Below are 17,500 nucleotides of genomic sequence, written 5' to 3'. Positions count from 1 at the left end.
AAACAATTAGACACCTTAAGATCGACGTTTACCGCGGACCCGCAAACTGCGGTTCCAGGTTTGCCGTTTGCAGTATGCCTCCTTCGTGTATTAATAATCACGTGATAACGACGCGTGGTAACATATTGGATTTCAACGTTGTGCAACAGTTGTCGTTCGAACCTTGTAAAAACAAAACTGTTGTCTTGTTAATATTAAAATTAATATGAAATGAAAGAAAGAGGTTTTTTCTGTATATCAGTGCCAGGCATACGTGGGATCACAAAATATTCATGCAAATAAAAGTTGAGGTAAATGACTTACGCGAAAACCTAGTTCTTGCCGTCGAAAACCTGGAGAATTTTCCGTAAACGTAAGGTTGAAGTCTGGTCACGTGACCTGAAGAGGTTTGCAGTCCGCGGTAAACGTCGATCTTAAGGTGACCAGTAATTATGGCAACCACTACACGTCACAGTTGTTCAAAATGGCATTACCCGGGAGAAAAAAGCAAAACAAGCATATTTGAGATTTGTTTATTTCGGATGCAAACGCTTCCATCAGAAAAAGTTCGAACAATTTCGGTGGTCGATGGTAATAAGCATTATGCTCAGTATTGTAAAGTAAATGTACTAGTTCCCTTTAAAGGAGCCAAACTCGTCGCTGGAAAATGGCAAGCAAATTAAGCGAAAACGTAAAAACAATTACTTAACATATTGAAGAGGAAGGTTTAAAGAAAACAGCATATGCAAAAGAAGGCAGAGATGGGTAGAATTGAAGAATTTATATTAAAATGAATTGCAAGTGGGCTTTTTGAAAACTGTTCACTGAGCCAAACAGATTGTCAAAGTTTACCTCTGTTGTTTGTTCCTTTCATTAGGAAGCATAAGCACGAGCGTTTTTGAGACGCGGAAGGAAACCTAATATCCTCTAAAAGTTAAGACTGTATTTTTCGAATACCCATTCCCGCGAAATTCAATTGTCGTGTACCTGAAGAAAAACATAGCAGCAGCAGTCGCGCGTGACATGGCTTCTTCTGATTGGTTAAAATTGGCAGCCCTTTGTTTGTTTCGCGCGCAAAGTCTATAAATCCATTTGGATTGTGTTAGGGCAAGACAGCAAAGTGATGGATCAACACTCTTATCTAATTCACCTTTGGAGACATGGCGTAGGTTTGTACTCCCCACACGAAAATTCTGGAAAATCTAATCATTTGCAGAGGAAATTATCAAGGAAGCCTTTCCTCCACAAAATGTTTGCCTCGCCGGTTTCGAAACTCATCAGACCTTCCCCCGTTAGTCCGATGCTCGCTGTATCTGAGTCGATCAAAAAAGAAAATATTACAAGCAAACACAGAAGATTACGTTAAGCTTAGAATAAAGAATCTGAAATATCTACTGGAGGTGCAGCATAAATAATGATATCGATCACAGTGGAAATGGTATTGAACTTCCCATTTTCTTTTACCTGTGGTTTCGAATCCAGCCACCAGAAACACAATAGACTGAGCCATAATTTCATCATCACTCAGTTTGCTAACGCCGTCCACATGCTCCTCGTGTGCTTTTAGCATCAACTGCACCAGGTCTTTTGTGCCGGTAAATCCCTGCCTTTGCCTTTTCTGCAGAATGTCCTTTGCTATTGCCCAGAAGTAGTCTACGTTCTGAAGAGGGTCAACGTACCTACAAAGTGTAGAAATACAAGGAAACGCGATCAAAATGATCTTTAAGAAATGTTGGAAAGTCAAAAGCACTTTTCACGGGTGGCGGGGTAACAAGTAGCGAGATGACGGAAGTGTGGATGAGTCGACGCAGGTTAGCGATTAGTGGCTTGTTGATCGCTTTTCAATACGTTAGGTCCCTCAATACATTAAGTTCTAACACATGGATAAGCAAACTAAACAATAGTCGGAGTCTCGCCATGACCAGGAGATATTTTCTTGATTAATCGGCACTGACCCACTATCTCTTACTCGCTCGCTACCTGACACTGTCTACCTTTGCACGCAATTCGTTACCTGTCAAAACCTCTCCCTCGGTATTCAGCTGCAGGTGCTCTGTTTGCTGAGCTTTTATTATTTATGCAAAAATAATTACTAAGTATTCCAAGAACGCGAGTTGGGTATGAGATGGTAAATAGCCACTGAGGCGCGGAGTTGGCTAGAACCAGTCCCATATCCAACAAGCGCGAATGGAGTCATTATTTGATAAAATGTTCACTTTTCGTCTATTGTGTCCAGGGTAACTTCGCTTCCCGCGTATAATTTTCAGCTTGGAAACACTTGACAAAATCAATATTCCTTATAAGGTCATACGGTATATGAGCTGATAGCCGAGATATGGTGAACCAATCAGAAAGCTAGAAACGCAATACCTGAGGTCTTGTTAATGGAATTGCATTTCTGCCTAAGGCGAGCTGTTCAAAGTCCAGTAAGCGCTAATTGTGTGGTCAAGACCTGTGCGTTACCATCGTAGTTAGCTTCGACGTATTTTACAAGTTTGCGCGCTGTACAGAATTCTCAAAGGCTGATGCAAGGGCGTTTATCGTCCATGACGCATCGTTTATCAGAATTGGACAAATTAAATTGGCAACGTTTCTTCAAAATGACAACCAAAAACAGAATGGAATATCGAAGTTCTTCATGTCGTACACGGCAACGTCTCTCACAGTCTAGCTTTAAATTTCTCGTTTTAATCATCGAGCACGTGCGTATATTTCTCGCGTCCGCTCTCCTCTCTCCTCCGTAGGGGCTCAAAGGGACTTCCTATTGAGAAAATCCGCTGAAAACGTGAGTGCAGGTGTAAAAATAAGCTGGTTGCGGCAATGAGTTCGCCGCCTGATCAACACAATCTCTATATTGAATTCACGATTATCGTCAATACAGCATTTTCGAGTTCTCACGACTGGACTGGATCTAGCTTGAAATGGAGGCTAATGCTGGCAAATTAATTAGGATTTGAAAAGATTTGCCCCATTAGCCTCCATTTCATGGTAGATCCACTCCAGCCGTGATAATTCGAAAATGGTCTCTTCTTAATTTGCTCTGAATTCAATATTATCGTTAATTTAGAAGACTGAAAGCTTGATGTAGATTATAGGAAATGATCATATAATTTTTTTATAAAGTAAACCCAAGTGTATGAACATAGGACTCCAATCTGGGAATGTTGATTGAGCCGTCACATATCCATTTGATAGCCTACGTGTAGCCGTACCCTCCCCTCGAAAGAAAAAAAGGGAGGAGGGAACATGGGAGGGTAACCACTTGACCACCAAACCTCTAGCTGCTCAGACACACTATTTGATATGCTGTGTTATCAATCGGCAACAAACAATATAAAACAATGCAAAAAGTAGGTTACCAAACTTCACGACAAAGCCAAACATTTTAAAATCAAAGATTAGGCTTAAATTATTAATTTAGCTTAGGCCTAAGTACTCTTCAGCAGCGATATTCTATGGGAGCCTTAAAAAAAAAAAGGTTGAGAGTGCAGTGTCTTGAATTTCAGTGGTGAAGCCGAAAAGGAGCGGTTCCTATAGAGAAGAATCCAATCCACGGGTATGACTTTCTATTTCCTTGTTTTCTCTGCTATTACAGGGCCTGGGACATAGTATCCTAAATTAACGACAACAGTAAATTCAAAGCAAATTGAGAATTCACGATAATCGTGATTTTAGAGAAAAGATCGTTTTGGGTTACGGCGAGGAATTTACCCCCTGATGATAGATCTTTTGGCATTCGCACCTGCATACACCTCGCCCAGCGAGGTCGCGAAAACGCGAACCTCACTCCAAACCAATCATGCTTGCATGAAATCTGCCCATACAATTTACCTGCTGAAGTAGCCCCAAAAGGGAAACATGGAAAAGAAGCGAACCCATATTGGGGTTTGAAAGACATTTCTCGCCTTCTCCACAAGTTCCGGATCGGGATTCATCTGAATGTTGTTTTCCATTCCAAATGCTGCCCTCATTATAACATCCAGTGCGAACAAGCTAAACTGCCCAACGACATCGACGCTTTCACCTATAGAAAAGACGGGGAAAGAGCTTGTGACTCAAGGTCTTCTAAAAAAACCTTGAAGAAATAACTAGCTCTATTATGAGGCATGCGAAGAATCACCATCTACTCTTTCCATTACAGCATAGCTTCAGAGACATAAGGTATGTGAGATCGAATTACTTGGCTTTACTCATGGTATTATAAATAACACGCATGATGTTTTACAACTTCATTCTAGTGATGGGCTTTAGCAAGGCTTTCGATAAAGTCAGTTGTTGTCAACTTATTACCAAACTAAAGGGATTTGAAATGATGCACTTCTGATGTAGTAGATGTACTCCTAATGATGATGACAATCAATTGGATACAGTCATTCCTAACAAACCGGAATATTTAGCCGATAAAGACTGCCATCCCTGGGTGCAGGGATGGCGCAGTGGTGAAAGCACTCGCCTTCCACCTATGTGACCCGGGTTCGATTCCCAGACTCGGCGTCATATGTGGGTTGAGTTTGTTGGTTCTCTACTCTGCACTGAGAGGTTTCCTCCGGGTACTCGATCCGGTTTCCCCTCACAACAAAAACCAACATTTGACTTGGTATGCGTTCATACAGTGTCCCCAATTAGTGCTTCAGCGCTAGAAGGACTAGACACTTAAATAAAGTTCCTTTCCTTTCCCTATCTGAGTTTGGAACGTCATCGGATTCGACCGTTCATATCCACATGATTCGAAATTCTTTACGTAATCAAAACGGCACACTGAAGGGTGGATTCGAAAAGTTGCGAATTCGTCGCATACGTGTGGACTGAAGGCGAATCCGCAAAGAAAAAGTTGCGGATTAAAAAATATTCCGGATATGTGTGGACGGGGCCTGAGAGGATGCAAAAAAAAATAACGGAATCTCGCTCACCACGATCCATTCTTCCTGACTTTTAAAATTTTACTCACATTATCGTTCTGGCTCTGTTAATTTTGCCGAATTTACTAAAAGAAACTGCAAACCTATGAACTGGCAAGTAGAGCACAAAGAGGGACCCTCGGTGTCCACGGATATGATTGGCGAGAAATGAGGCTACACCACATGCAGAAGCTTGCACAGAGGGATGAGAAAACTTGAAGAAGATTAAAATGGATTGCAATTGGGGTTTTTAAATAATTTAGTTTACAGGGCTTTTCTTTTTGGCGGAGAAAAGCCCTGGGATGGAAGTTAGTCTTTGAAAATCGTTCAGGCTAATAGTTTTTCAAAAATTCGTTTGTTGTTTGTAACTTAAACTAAGCATGTTCGAGAAACTTTTTTTTTGTGCGACGAAGCTTTGATTTGAGTTGTTTAAAGTAATATCTGGGTTAAAGTTAAGTTGCAGAGCGGATAGGGGCGGGTGATTGGTAAAACCTTTCAAAATCATCTGCACAGCCCTAACACAGTCCCTTAATCGCCGTGTGCTCGAGTCCTCCAAAAAAGCGGCCACAGAAAGATAACTTGCAACTTCAGAGAGAAACGGTGATAAAATGAAAATGCATGCGTACGGCATACAGAGCCATTTTTGTTTGTTAACTAAATCAGTCCTTGACCGCTCGCGAGAGGGCTACACGCGAGTGATTTATAAGGATGAAGCAAGATGTCACACCCGACTGAGCGTTGACACGCATGGCTGACATTTTGCCAACGTGGACAAAATCATGTCACAATAAGACACTGCCACGAAATTTCATCCACGTAAACATTTTTTCGGTGCCACGTTGGAAGACTTCATGGACTTCGACGCAGATTAGCTGATGTCGTGCGACAAAAAAATTCACGTCATTTAATAATGAGGATAACTTCTATTGAAGGAAAGACTTTTGAAGAAATGTTTATTAGTACTTTCACGGGAACACATCAGCTCAATAAATAGCTCAGTTGGTTGGGCATTTCACCGCCATCACAGAGGTCATGGGTTCGAATCCCGATGAAACTGCCCGAATATTTCGGGTGGCTATACGAGGCAATTGCTTAAATTTTCGTGATAAAGTGGGAGCATCACTTTCCATCTTTCTTCGATAGATTCTACTGTACTCCAAATCGTTCTTGAGGGAAGGCCGAGTTTGCGAGGATATTAATACTCGATTCTGCGAAGTGATATTCTAATTAAAGTTGATTCCATCTCTGAGAAGTCTTTGTTTCCTTTTTTCCTCGCCGAGAGTAACAATTAGTGATGCTATTCATTTGACATTGGGTATGAAATCGGCTCCTTTGTGCTACTGTAGGTAAAAACATGCAAATCGAAATGACCGCTAATTAATTAAGAGAGCATTGAACTACTTATTGTAGTTGTACCGTGAGACCCACTCTAACTCCATAAGGAACACACCACGAGAAAGGCAAGACAAGCTTACCTGTTTCTGAAAAGTTCTGCAACTTTGTAGTTAGCTTCTCCGATGCCGTCTCGATGATTGGTACGATTTGTTTTAGTTTGGATGCGGTGAAAGTCGGGGTCAATGTGTGCCTTACACGCCTCCAGGTTTCGTCACGCGCGAGAAAGATGGCTGCATCTAACGGGGGGTTAGGTCTTACGAAAGGCGAACGATTCGTAAACTTCCAAAACTCCTTCACCATTATTTGTTTGAGAATCTCGGGGTCAGTTACCACAATCGAGGGTGATCTCCCCACGGACATCTTGTAGACGCGGCCGTATTTGTAGAAGTAGTTTAACAGCATCTTGTGAAGTCCTCCGTATCTGAAGACGTCGGGCAGATTTCCGACCCACGGCCATACTATGGGACCTGGGAGAGGCGAGCTGCCGAGAAGCGAGCTATAGGGCTGGAGACCTAGCCAGTAAACAAACCCTAACAAACCAAGGAAAACTGCAAACCACGTGGACCAACCAAAACTGTGGAGGACCTGCAGTAGCTCCGCCATGTCTACCTGCGTCGATTCTTGCAAGAAATGAAAAAAACAAACGTTTGTGATGTATATAGGGAAGATATCTGTTTACAAAAAATGCTTTTGTTATTCAAATGTGCCAACCACAGGAAAGAAAAACCCTTTGTTTCGACACATTACGGTCAATACGTGACGTCAACAATATCTTCTCTTTTAACTGTCACTGAAAACTGAGGAGTCGTGCAAATTTCAAATTGTTTACTCCCGCTGCGTAATGCAATGCGGGTCAAAGTTTTTCGTGAAAAACAACTTAGCAATTTAAAAGTGAGAATGAGGTTGAATTAATATGAAGTTGAATTACAACAATGCTTACTACTTTGGCTAATAATTTAAAGTCATCAACTTCTCCGTCTTGCGACAAGTCGCGGGCATAGGGAAAATTGCCTCTATGAAAGCATGCCAATGACTTGAATCAAGATAATCTCTTGCTTGAATACACTGACACGCTTTAATTGGCCGCTTACCGCTCCATTGCCGGATTAGCATTGCTTGTAAGCGTTAGTGGGATTTATATTAAACTTAAAGATACTTTCTAAACAGCTTGCGTTGAGGCCCTGAATTATGCTGTGATCTCATGCCCCCGTTACGCTGTGAAGCAAACTGGTTGCATTTAATATAGCAAACACTCATAAAAACGACCTGAAGTCACTTTGGGGCCTTGCATAAAACTTTTTTTTTTCCTATTGTTTTCATATCACTTAATTGCTTTGCCAAATCAAACGTGATTAAAGGCCATGACGCAGCAATTACAACGGATTCCGTGATTGATCTAGAAAACAACGAGCAGGAAAAAGAAAATGGAACGAATGGAACGAAAGCAATGGAGCATAATCCTAAACGCAATAGAGTTGCATCCAATAATTGTTTTACTCCAATTGCTTTCGACATTTGGAGAAAGCAATTTCTAATATTGGTTATCCCGTGCATAGGGGGAGCTTTAGCAAGTTTTCAGTTTTCGTTCGTCCGCTTTTTCAGCGCCATCTTGAATAACGTCATAAGTTCATTGATACATCATATGCGCAAATTGTTTGTATGGAGTCAATGCTCTGATTTTTGGCAAGGAAGTAATAATCTTTCAGTCAATTTTCGCTAAATTCAGATTTTGATAGTTTTTAATTTGTGACGCTCTTCGTCGGCTAAACTCAAGAATACCTGGGGCACTAATTTGCTTACGAATAGATATGATTCGTTCTTCAAACGATGCCGATTTAAGAAGACAACTGTGGAGGGGTATTCTGAAGTCGCTCCTGTGACAACGTTACTCGATTCCTTTTATTTTCTTCATTTCTTTAGAACTTATTAGTAACTACACGTCCTCTCAGAGGGCTATTTACGTTGGATCGTTTCCTCATGGAAACGATGCGTACTTATTTTGACTACAACTTACCTTCTTTAAAAATCAAACAGATCACACTCAAGGTGCTTATGGTTTAGAGTCTAGCCAAGGGCAAGGTATTTCATTTCTGCCACATGAGTCATAGACAAGTACGCGGCGCTTATTGAAATGCAAACGGCTCCGATGTAAAGTGATCATTACCACTTGAATCAAGGAAAAAGCTATGCAACAAACGACTTATATTAATCACGAACGTTTGGTTTATGCGGAGTAACGAGATGCACTTATGTTAACGTGAGGATACGCATGAGCAGTGTGTGTGCATATGTTGAATAACATATTAGTCATACCTCATCGCTAAAATTCCGCGGAAAAGACAGGGGGTCAGAACCTCCCGCTTTCCCGTAACTTTGTCTCCCGGCTCCCGCCCTTTTCAGTCCTGCTACCGTCTCCTATAAATCAGAGACGCAAAACACTTCTTGGTTATTTAGCTACCTAATTCTGAAGTGTTTTCTTTGTCGCTTTGCTCGTCTTGCTGCAGTTACGCGTCAGTTACGCGTCAGTTCGCTTGACATTTCGGGACCTACGACGTAACCACCATTAAACGGTTGACAATAAATTTCACCGGAAGTACGCATGTTTTTCAGCCCAAGCGCGAATATTTGTTTGCTTGATTGCTCAGAAGACTCTAACGCAAGTCAAATATTATTTTGGGTTCTTATTTTTTAAAGTATTCTAACGCATCAATAAATGACAAAAAATAGCGTTTTGCATTCCTCCCCTCTTCCCGCCCTCTTAGAACTCAAGCTTCCCGCCCTTTTCTTCCCTGCCTCTAGTACCCTTCCCGCCTCCTATTCTCCCGGGCCACTGCCATGGGTCGAAACTCACTGTGATCTAACCACCGTCCACGACCTTGGACAGCACTGTTCGAGACGCATGCCCCATGCTATGTTTGCTGACTATGACTTGAGCCCGCTGTTTCTCGCGCATTCCTTTGCAGTAATTCCGCTGTTGTTATGTGGGCCCGCACAACATGCAAGGTATCTCGTGATTTATTCGTCTGTCAGCACTTCTGTATGACGTGCTAACAGACGAATCAGCTGAAGACGAATTTTGGTCTATAATTCGTCTAAACACCCGGCTTATACCTCGACGATCGGGCCCTTTGCAGGTTAGTGATCACATGGTACAAAAACGGTCATACTGGGACGTAATTGCGTCCCAGTATGGCGGGTTTTGTACCATGTGATCATTTACCTGCAAAGGGCCTATTGCAGACGAATTATCCGACTTACATGGGTAATTCGTTTTAGACTAGTTATTCGTCTCTAGTATAAATTCGGCCACTGACAGACGAATTGGCTTATGAAGGTATCGTCATTTGTCAGGTGTTTAAGCTTAAAACCTCGTGATGCATTTAAAATGTATTAAACGATTCGGAAGAACCACGAAGTACAACATATGACATTTGTTCATTTCGTTGACAGTTTGTTCTTTAATAGTATAAATGAAAAAAATTCAAAGTTTTGATTATGTAAAATAAGAGTGCAGTTCTCGTGTAGCACGGGTTCAAAAAATTAGTGCAAAATTCGACTTCGTTCCAGGACTTCTTCCTTGCCTTCTGGGCTTCTCCCGGCCTGCCCAGAAGACATGGGATAATTACTGGGAACGAGGTTGAGCAAAATTGTAACACGGGTGCTAAAAATCTTTCCAAGTTTACAGTTCAATAACTTTTTGAACGATGATATTGTAATAGTTTGAATTTGACAAACGTTGTAATCTGTTTCAACCCATCAGTTGATTTGTCTTAGAAAATTAAAGCCCGTGCAGTCAAAATATCACTTTTTGACCTTCTGTCTTGCCATTTTTAAGGACGTAAGTAAGTAAACCCATAATTTCTTAATTGTCTGAAAAAATTACTCGAGCTCAGTAGGTCGCATGCTACCCTGCGAGCAGTTGGTTTCTTCTACGCTTCCCGAGAGAGAAACCACTGCGAGCAACCATTTTGATTTTCCATTGAGCATGTGCGAAGTAAGTCACACCCCAAGTGATGTATTTAACATCACTTCGTCTTATGTCGCGGGAAATCGCCACACACCAGGCTTGCCCAAACGCAGCAGTTATGTAGCTGAACGCACGTTTAAGCGCCAAAACTAGTTTACCAACTCGCAGTTACAAGTTCAAATTTAATTTATTCGCCCTTGGCACTTGACGTCAGCACACTCAACGAAACTAACGGTTGGTCGCAGTAGTTTTTCTCTCGGGAAGCGTAGGAGAAACCAACTGCTCGCAGGATAGTCGCAAGCCAGGACAGTAGTGTCTCCCAAATTTTTAAACTAATCATGTCTAATGGAGAAAAGATGTGGTTGTTTGAAGACAAGTTAAAGGGGAAAACAGCTAGCTTCCGGTTACCGAACATGTTTCGTGTCTCAAAAATATGGAGTGCTTAGGTTTCCCATTCAAGCTCCTCATTTATACCAAAGTGCATTTGAAATCACGTGATAAGCTATACAAATTACCGGGCTTTTAACTTCACATAGATCGTTTCTTTAGGCGAAAAGAGCAGCACTGCCCTGTGCTCCATCTTCTCCACGGTCTCTGGTGCACGTTCAAACTTGAATCGTTGCATGATTTTCATTAGCGCGATCTTGATCTCCAACAATGCCAAACGCATACCAATGCACTGCCGAGGACCCACATCAAACGGAAGAAATGCAAATGCATCATTCTTCTCTTTAGTCTCCGGGGAAAAATTTTCAGGATTGAAGGCGAAGGGATTGTCCCATAAGTCCGGGTCGCGGTACAAAATGTACACAGGAATGTTGATGCCACAACCCTTGGGAATACGGATGCCCTTGTAAATGGCATCTTCGGTGCAAGGAGAAGTAAGGGACCGCAGAGGCGTTGGACCTCGGAGATGACTTGATCCATGTACCCAGCCCTGTGTATCAACTCATACTGGGGCTCATCCACATTGGATGAGACCGTCTTGTGCCTCGTGGTACTTTGCCAGAAAATATGCAATGCTTGTCAGGGTATGGCCTGAGAAAACGGCAAGTTTAAAGTGGGAGAGGTCAGGGAAATATCTTTATGACAGTTTAAAGACTGCCATATCACGAAATTTAGCCAAATTCGGCGCCTGAAAAATGGCTAGCAAGTTCTCAAGCGAAACGTAAAAATAAGTTCAGCAAATACAAAAGGAAGCAGGGATGTGCAAAGCCGAAGAAGATTAAAATGGATTGCCACTGAGGGTTTAGAAAAAGTTCAGCCCAGCCTGGCGGTTGTCAGCAAAGCTAAGTTTACCTCTGTTATTTGTATCTTACATTATCTTTGCTCGAAGGACACTTTTTTTGTCACAAAGCTTTGATTAGTGTTCTTTAAAAGCAATAAATGGACTAACGCGTCACCCTAAAAATTCAGGTGTCTCCAACGGGATTCGAACCCAGGACCTCTGCGATGCCGGTGCGATGATATACCAACTGAACTATGAAGCCACACATGAATGAAGGGGTAGTTTCTAAAGAAACTGTGGTGCTGCGTCGGTGGGGAAGTAGTATACAAAAATTTGGTTTTATCAACGGAGTTGATAATGTAAATTGGCCACCGTACAGAGATTCTAAAAGCTGACGTTTCGAGCGTTAGCCCTTCGTGAGCGTGAGCGTGAGCCTCGATTCGCTCTGACGAAGGGCTAACGCTCGAAACGTCAGCTTTTAGAATCTCTGTACGGTGGCCAATTTACATTATCAACTCCGTTGATAAAACCAAATTTTTGTATGAAGCCACACAGTTGGGAGCAGGTTAATTTGTTGGGATCATGTGTTCCTGTGGAGGACTCGATGAGGGAACGAAAGAAATGTATGTATTTAAAGTGCGCGTTATAGTAGACGAATAAGAGAAGTGGACAATTTATAAGCAATACATTTCTTTCATTCATCGAGTCCTTCACGGGAACAAATGAGGCCAACACATTGACCGGCTCCCCACCAAGTGGCTTCGCAGCTTAATTGGTAGAGCATTGCACCAGCATTGCACCGGCATTGCACCAGCATTGCACCGGTATCGCAGAGTTTACTGACTCGAATCCCGTTGAAACCACCTAACTTTTCCAGATGTGAAAAAGGGAGAATTGCGTAAATTGTTCAGCTAGCTAAGGAGTGAGGATCACTTCTCTCATTCGTCTATAACCCGCACTTGACATTTTATACAATTCTTTCAATATTGACTCAATATTGACTCAATATTGACACTGCTGCGTGGTCGTTTGGTGGTTTCCAGTACAACACTGAAGGCCTCTGAGATTGCAATCCTGGACAAAAAGAGATAGAATCTTTGAGATCGAGGAAGGAGTTTCTAAGGGTATTTCGTAACACCTCATTGAATTAATTTGGTTCTTTGTTCGTTATTGGACGGCTAGGGCAATGACAACGCCACACTGCAAGAATGTTATTGGTTAAAAAAGGAAAAATAATTGTGCTGCACGTGCAGCACGAATTTCCAGGCATTTCTTTGCCGTGCTCCACAAAACAACAACATGAAATTACCAATCACACAACAAGAACCATATACACGCTAACTTTACTTTAAAACCGTTCATATCCATCCCGTTCTAGGATACTGTAGTTCGCCCGCATTGCACAACGGGTACGTGAACAAGATGGAATAATCGCGAAATAATTGTTATATTTTGGAATGACGTTTTAATTTCGTTGACTTTGCCGTTGTCCTTCCTTAATTAAACTCCCTAACAGCACACCGGGTCCTCTACAAGGAATTGTCAACAAAATAAGGCCAAAGCACAACACCGTGAACTCCGTCTCGTACCCCTAAGGATATTACATTTTACATCAAATCCCACTCCCACAATCAACCAGTTTCCGATAAAGCAAGTCTCGACTGTATAATCCATAGGTGTACTAAATTGACGAAAATCTGAGGAGTGTCATATCAACGAGCTTTCTAAAAAGAGTTTTTCTGGTATAAACGCCATTAATTAAACGTATTAGGTACTCGGTCCCATATCAGACTCTACTCTCCATTTACAATTCACTAGCCCAACTAGTCCAACCACATCTCGATTACTGTAGCTCAGTGTGGGGGTCCTGTTCTAAGAGTCTTTCTCAAAAGTTACAAAAATCGGGCTGCACGCGAGCGTAGTACTCATGAATTGTTGCGGATACTAAATTAGGTTAAACTGGACCGTCAACGCCTTGTTAATATTGATGTATAAGATTGGAAATAATTTGATTCTGGACTATCTCAGTTCGTACTTTGTCTTTTGTTCCGATTCTTTAACCTGCAACCTAATCAGATATATAGAGACTGTACGCTTGCATGCCACCCCTCAGCCCCGCACTAATTATTGTCAAAGAAGTGTGTCCTATAGAGGAGGTGTACTGTGAAATAGTTTGCCCTTGGATATTCGACAGTCGCCCTCTCTTAATGAATTTAAATCTAAGTTGAAGAACTATGATTTTAATAGTACCTTCATATAAATTTTATTTTGCTTTTTACACGGCTTCCTTGCATATAAAGCAGGTTTCCTATCATTTCTTTTATTGTAGTAGTTTTTAGTAATTTAATTTAGTTAGGTAGTTAAATCCCTAAACAAAATACCGTGTCTAAATAAATAATATCCCGATATACCCCTTAGGACCGTCAGTCTGTGGGTTTTGCAACGTCCAACAAAGTCAAAATATAGGATTGTGAGAGGTGGCCTAGGTTTATACTCCCTAGAAGAGAATTCTGGAAAATCTAACCATCTTCAGAGTAAATTATAAGGGAACCTTTTCTTTTTAAAATGTTTGTCCGGTCTGGGTTCAAAACTTGCGTCTCCCCCGATGCGCGCTGTATGTGAACCGATAAAAACAAGTCAGGAAATAATACAAAAAGTAAAACCAAGAAGATAACGTTTAACTTGGCATAAAAAACGTAAAAAATTGAACTTATCAAGGACTCCATCAGTAATATTCACACATTAACGAGTTGCGGGTACGTGTTTCAGGGATATTTTGCAATATGTCCCCTCGTGTGAACTGATTAAACTGATGCTTTTTTAATTGTGCAACACCAACCCGCGACGTGTCCCATGAAGTTCAGATTGGGGCACGTCTCGGGGACTCTTCATATTTTGTATTTTCGCAAATCCCATAATACAGTTCATTTGGGGGGGGGGGGGGGGGGGGGGTTATTTGTATTAAAACAATGGATATCCAGTTCACTGAAGCATGGTACTGTCCAAAGAGTCAACAACTTGTATTGTTTTATGTAAAGAATCCCCCAAAACGTATTGCATTATGGGAATGGGAAAATAGTCTATTTGTATTAAATCCCTTCACAAGTAACAAAGCATCCGATATGTTAAGGTTACTGTCACCCTCAAGGGTGTCTTTCGGAAAATAACTCATGCTCGCGTTGTTTTTAAAGAAACCCAAGAAAACTATATACCACTGGAAAGATAACAAAATTTAGCGTATGAAAATGCCTTTCACTTTCACGTTTTTTATTTCAGAAAGCGAACATCCAAAAAAAATGCAGCATATCACTCAGGAGATGAAAAGCTAATGGACAGAAAATGGTGATGATGACAATGTCTTCATCTTCAATACGACAAAAATATTCATCTTCAAATCCGCCATCTCCTCTCAAGTTTTGGTTGAATAGCCCCAAAAGAGAAGCTGCGTGTTAAAGCCCCTGATCGACACCTGGTAGAGAAAGAAGATGGGGGGGGGGGGGGGGGGGGGTACCCAATTCAAATCCTTTGGGAATAAAACTTTTTGATCCAAGTATTTCCACCTCATTCAAATGTGAATACTACATTATCATGCAAATGCCACACACAAAGGACCTTAACCCCGAGAGATTTGAAGTGGGTGCAACATTGAGTTTAGTCGAATTGGTCCATGTAGCACAACACTGCAATTTCCATTTTCGGGTATCGAACTAATTCAGCATTTACATCAACTTGTTAGTTGAAATCCATACAAAAAGCTATTATAATAACAAACAGGTTTTTTCTTCACAATGTCAACCTCTTTTTGCACGGACTCTCCAAAATGATACCCTGCAATACCGCTAATTCGCACAACACCCTGTGAAGAAAGGGACTAAATTTGTTTTCAGTGAGCAGCGAAGAAATCCCTTGAAAAGATGGTGCGTGGCATTGGAACAGCAAGTTTGTTCACGGAGTCCCTCAGTGAATAATTAGTAAGGTCAGATCGATTGGTAAATACATCGCTTAAATACTCGTTTGTAAGACCGTTTAAGGCCTTAAAGATCATAATGGCTTTCTGCATTTGTCGCTGCGTACGCAACTTAAAGTTTCTCAACTCAAGGATATAGTATTGAGCAAGAAACGGCAGAAAAAGGATATTTAGTAAAACGTTGATTTTTATTCTGATCAACAATCAGCGGTAATTAGATTTTTGTCTCTGGTCAAAGCAATCTTCTAATGGCAAATAGGGTGCTTCGTTTTCGACTTTCGAGTTGTGAGTGCATCCTGTTCGAGTTTGGATCCGGCCTCGTTCTCGACTTAGGGTGCTTACTTCGTTTTCGACCATTTGGGTTCTCCGTACTAGGTTTTTCGTTTTCGAGTGCTTCGTTTTCAATACTTCCCCTCCCCTAAAGTTCTAAGAGCAGAATAATCAAGCATGCTGGTTTAGTTAGATGTGCATGTTTATCGGCAGTAAGGCTCATATCTAAATCTAAATCGCCGGGTATTCTTAAAGCCGGAGACTTTTTTCTTTTATCTTTACCGGGCGTAATTTCATTTTCCGTCTATTTGTAATAATGCAGGAGTCAAAACAACGCGATATCACAGTGCTAATAATAGAACTATTTCCGCTATATATTCAAAACTGCAACGGAACAAATCACTTTCTGTGCCTTCGCCAAGTAAACACGCTTCTTCCAAACTGCACTCTTCTCGTCCTGCTGTAATATCTGTATTGTTTTAACGCAGTCTTTTAGATTATTTTCAAAAGGTAAGTTAAGTGCTCCATAGGTTATAAAACGGTTTAGGAACAATCAATTCTATACGAACATCGTTACTTTGAAACAATGCATTTGCGGTCAGATTGTTACTCGAGATCAGGTTGGGTGAAAATATGTTCGTCTGTTTGCTAAGCTTATCAAAAACGTCGTGTCACTATATCTTAGAACTCGATTTAAAGATTAAAACTCTTAAGTTTTGCATAGCTGACACCATTACAGCTTGTTTTAGTTTTAAGACGAAATCCGATAGAAAATCGAACAATGTCAGTTTATAGTAGACAAATATCTGGTACCAGAATAAAATTAAGTATTTTACAGTCCTTTTTACATTTTCTTTAAGCTAAAGATATAAATTATTGCCTGAAGTAACACCGAAAACAATTTCCCATGGGACCGAGAGAAATTGAATTTCAAAGTTCAGAGAAATTGTGCAAAAACAGGTAAAAGTTCATCATCAGTTTCATTTCACCAGTACTTTCAAGTGTTTCTTACGAAGTTCAACAGTTGTTTTTGACGTTTGGTGTTGCTAGAAATGATTATTTTTGAGAAGATATTTAAAACAGTCTTACAGAACCTTGCAATACGATGTATATAATCTTGGTACTTGGGTTTTGTCCATTTGTTACTCGAACTTCTGGTGGATTCCGTCTTAATTCATGCTATATATGTATTCACACTGTGACAAAGTAACGGAAGCCAACTTTATGTTTCTAGTACGTTGAGGCAAAGAAAGTAGTTTATCAGGCACAGATCATTCCCAGAAAAAAGGTGTGTGATTCCCTTCCTTACTAGAGTTTCTCTTTTTCCATTTTTTTATCAGACCGCAGATTTCGTTGCTTGGTCACGCTGTAATTGACTCAGGAATCGCCGAAAAAGGTGAGTAATTTTAAACTTGAAATATTATAATACTTCAAGAGTATTGAGACTAGTTCTGTGTGTTTGACTACAGTTCGCCAACGGCTGCGATTAGTATTCAGGACGAAGAAACAACGTCCTTATAGCAAGAACAACCGCAACGCCTGCTTGAATTGAACAAAAGTTTCACATTTAATCAATGGTGAAGTAAGCTATCGATAGATGTCAACTTAGATAAGTCCTGCTTCAAGGATGGTAAAGTATAGTTTTTATAATTAAGGTCGACAATTAATTTACTTTTGAGTTTTCCTATCTGGCAATTTTGCCTCACCAGTCAAGTGTTATTGTCCAAAGCCAGGGAGCTCCTAACTCATCATCGCTTTTGATTCATGAGTTTTTCCCGATTTTGATAGGTCTTAGA

General features: G+C 40.9%; 2 protein-coding genes and 1 pseudogene across 2 annotated transcripts in view; 1 reads left to right on the top strand and 2 right to left on the bottom strand.

Annotated features, from left to right (window-relative positions):
• The window catches only part of LOC138010928 (cytochrome P450 3A24-like), a 10,510-nt gene extending 1,994 nt beyond the window's left edge, over positions 1-8,516 (bottom strand). The window contains exons 1-4 of the mRNA XM_068857936.1: positions 8,287-8,516; positions 6,353-6,892; positions 3,811-4,003; positions 1,444-1,658 (exon numbers count right to left, since the gene is read on the bottom strand). Of these exons, the coding sequence (XP_068714037.1) occupies positions 1,444-1,658; positions 3,811-4,003; positions 6,353-6,875 (931 nt within the window). The 5' untranslated portion in view covers positions 6,876-6,892; positions 8,287-8,516. The remainder of the gene's footprint in view (positions 1-1,443; positions 1,659-3,810; positions 4,004-6,352; positions 6,893-8,286) is intronic.
• A 2,234-nt stretch (positions 8,517-10,750) lies between these two features.
• On the bottom strand, positions 10,751-13,141 carry LOC138009984 (cytochrome P450 3A24-like; annotated as a pseudogene).
• Positions 13,142-16,101: 2,960 nt separating this feature from the next.
• The window catches only part of LOC138010336 (G-protein-signaling modulator 2-like), an 8,805-nt gene continuing 7,406 nt past the window's right edge, over positions 16,102-17,500 (top strand). Inside the window, exons 1-2 of the mRNA XM_068857252.1 lie at positions 16,102-16,214; positions 17,045-17,100. The gene's annotated coding sequence lies outside the window, so the exon portion shown is untranslated. The remainder of the gene's footprint in view (positions 16,215-17,044; positions 17,101-17,500) is intronic.

Source organism: Montipora foliosa, chromosome 7 (genome assembly GCF_036669935.1).
Source record: "Montipora foliosa isolate CH-2021 chromosome 7, ASM3666993v2, whole genome shotgun sequence".
NCBI lineage: Eukaryota > Metazoa > Cnidaria > Anthozoa > Scleractinia > Acroporidae > Montipora > Montipora foliosa.
Note: the sequence above shows the minus strand (reverse complement) of the source record. Positions and strands in the feature narration are given on the sequence as shown.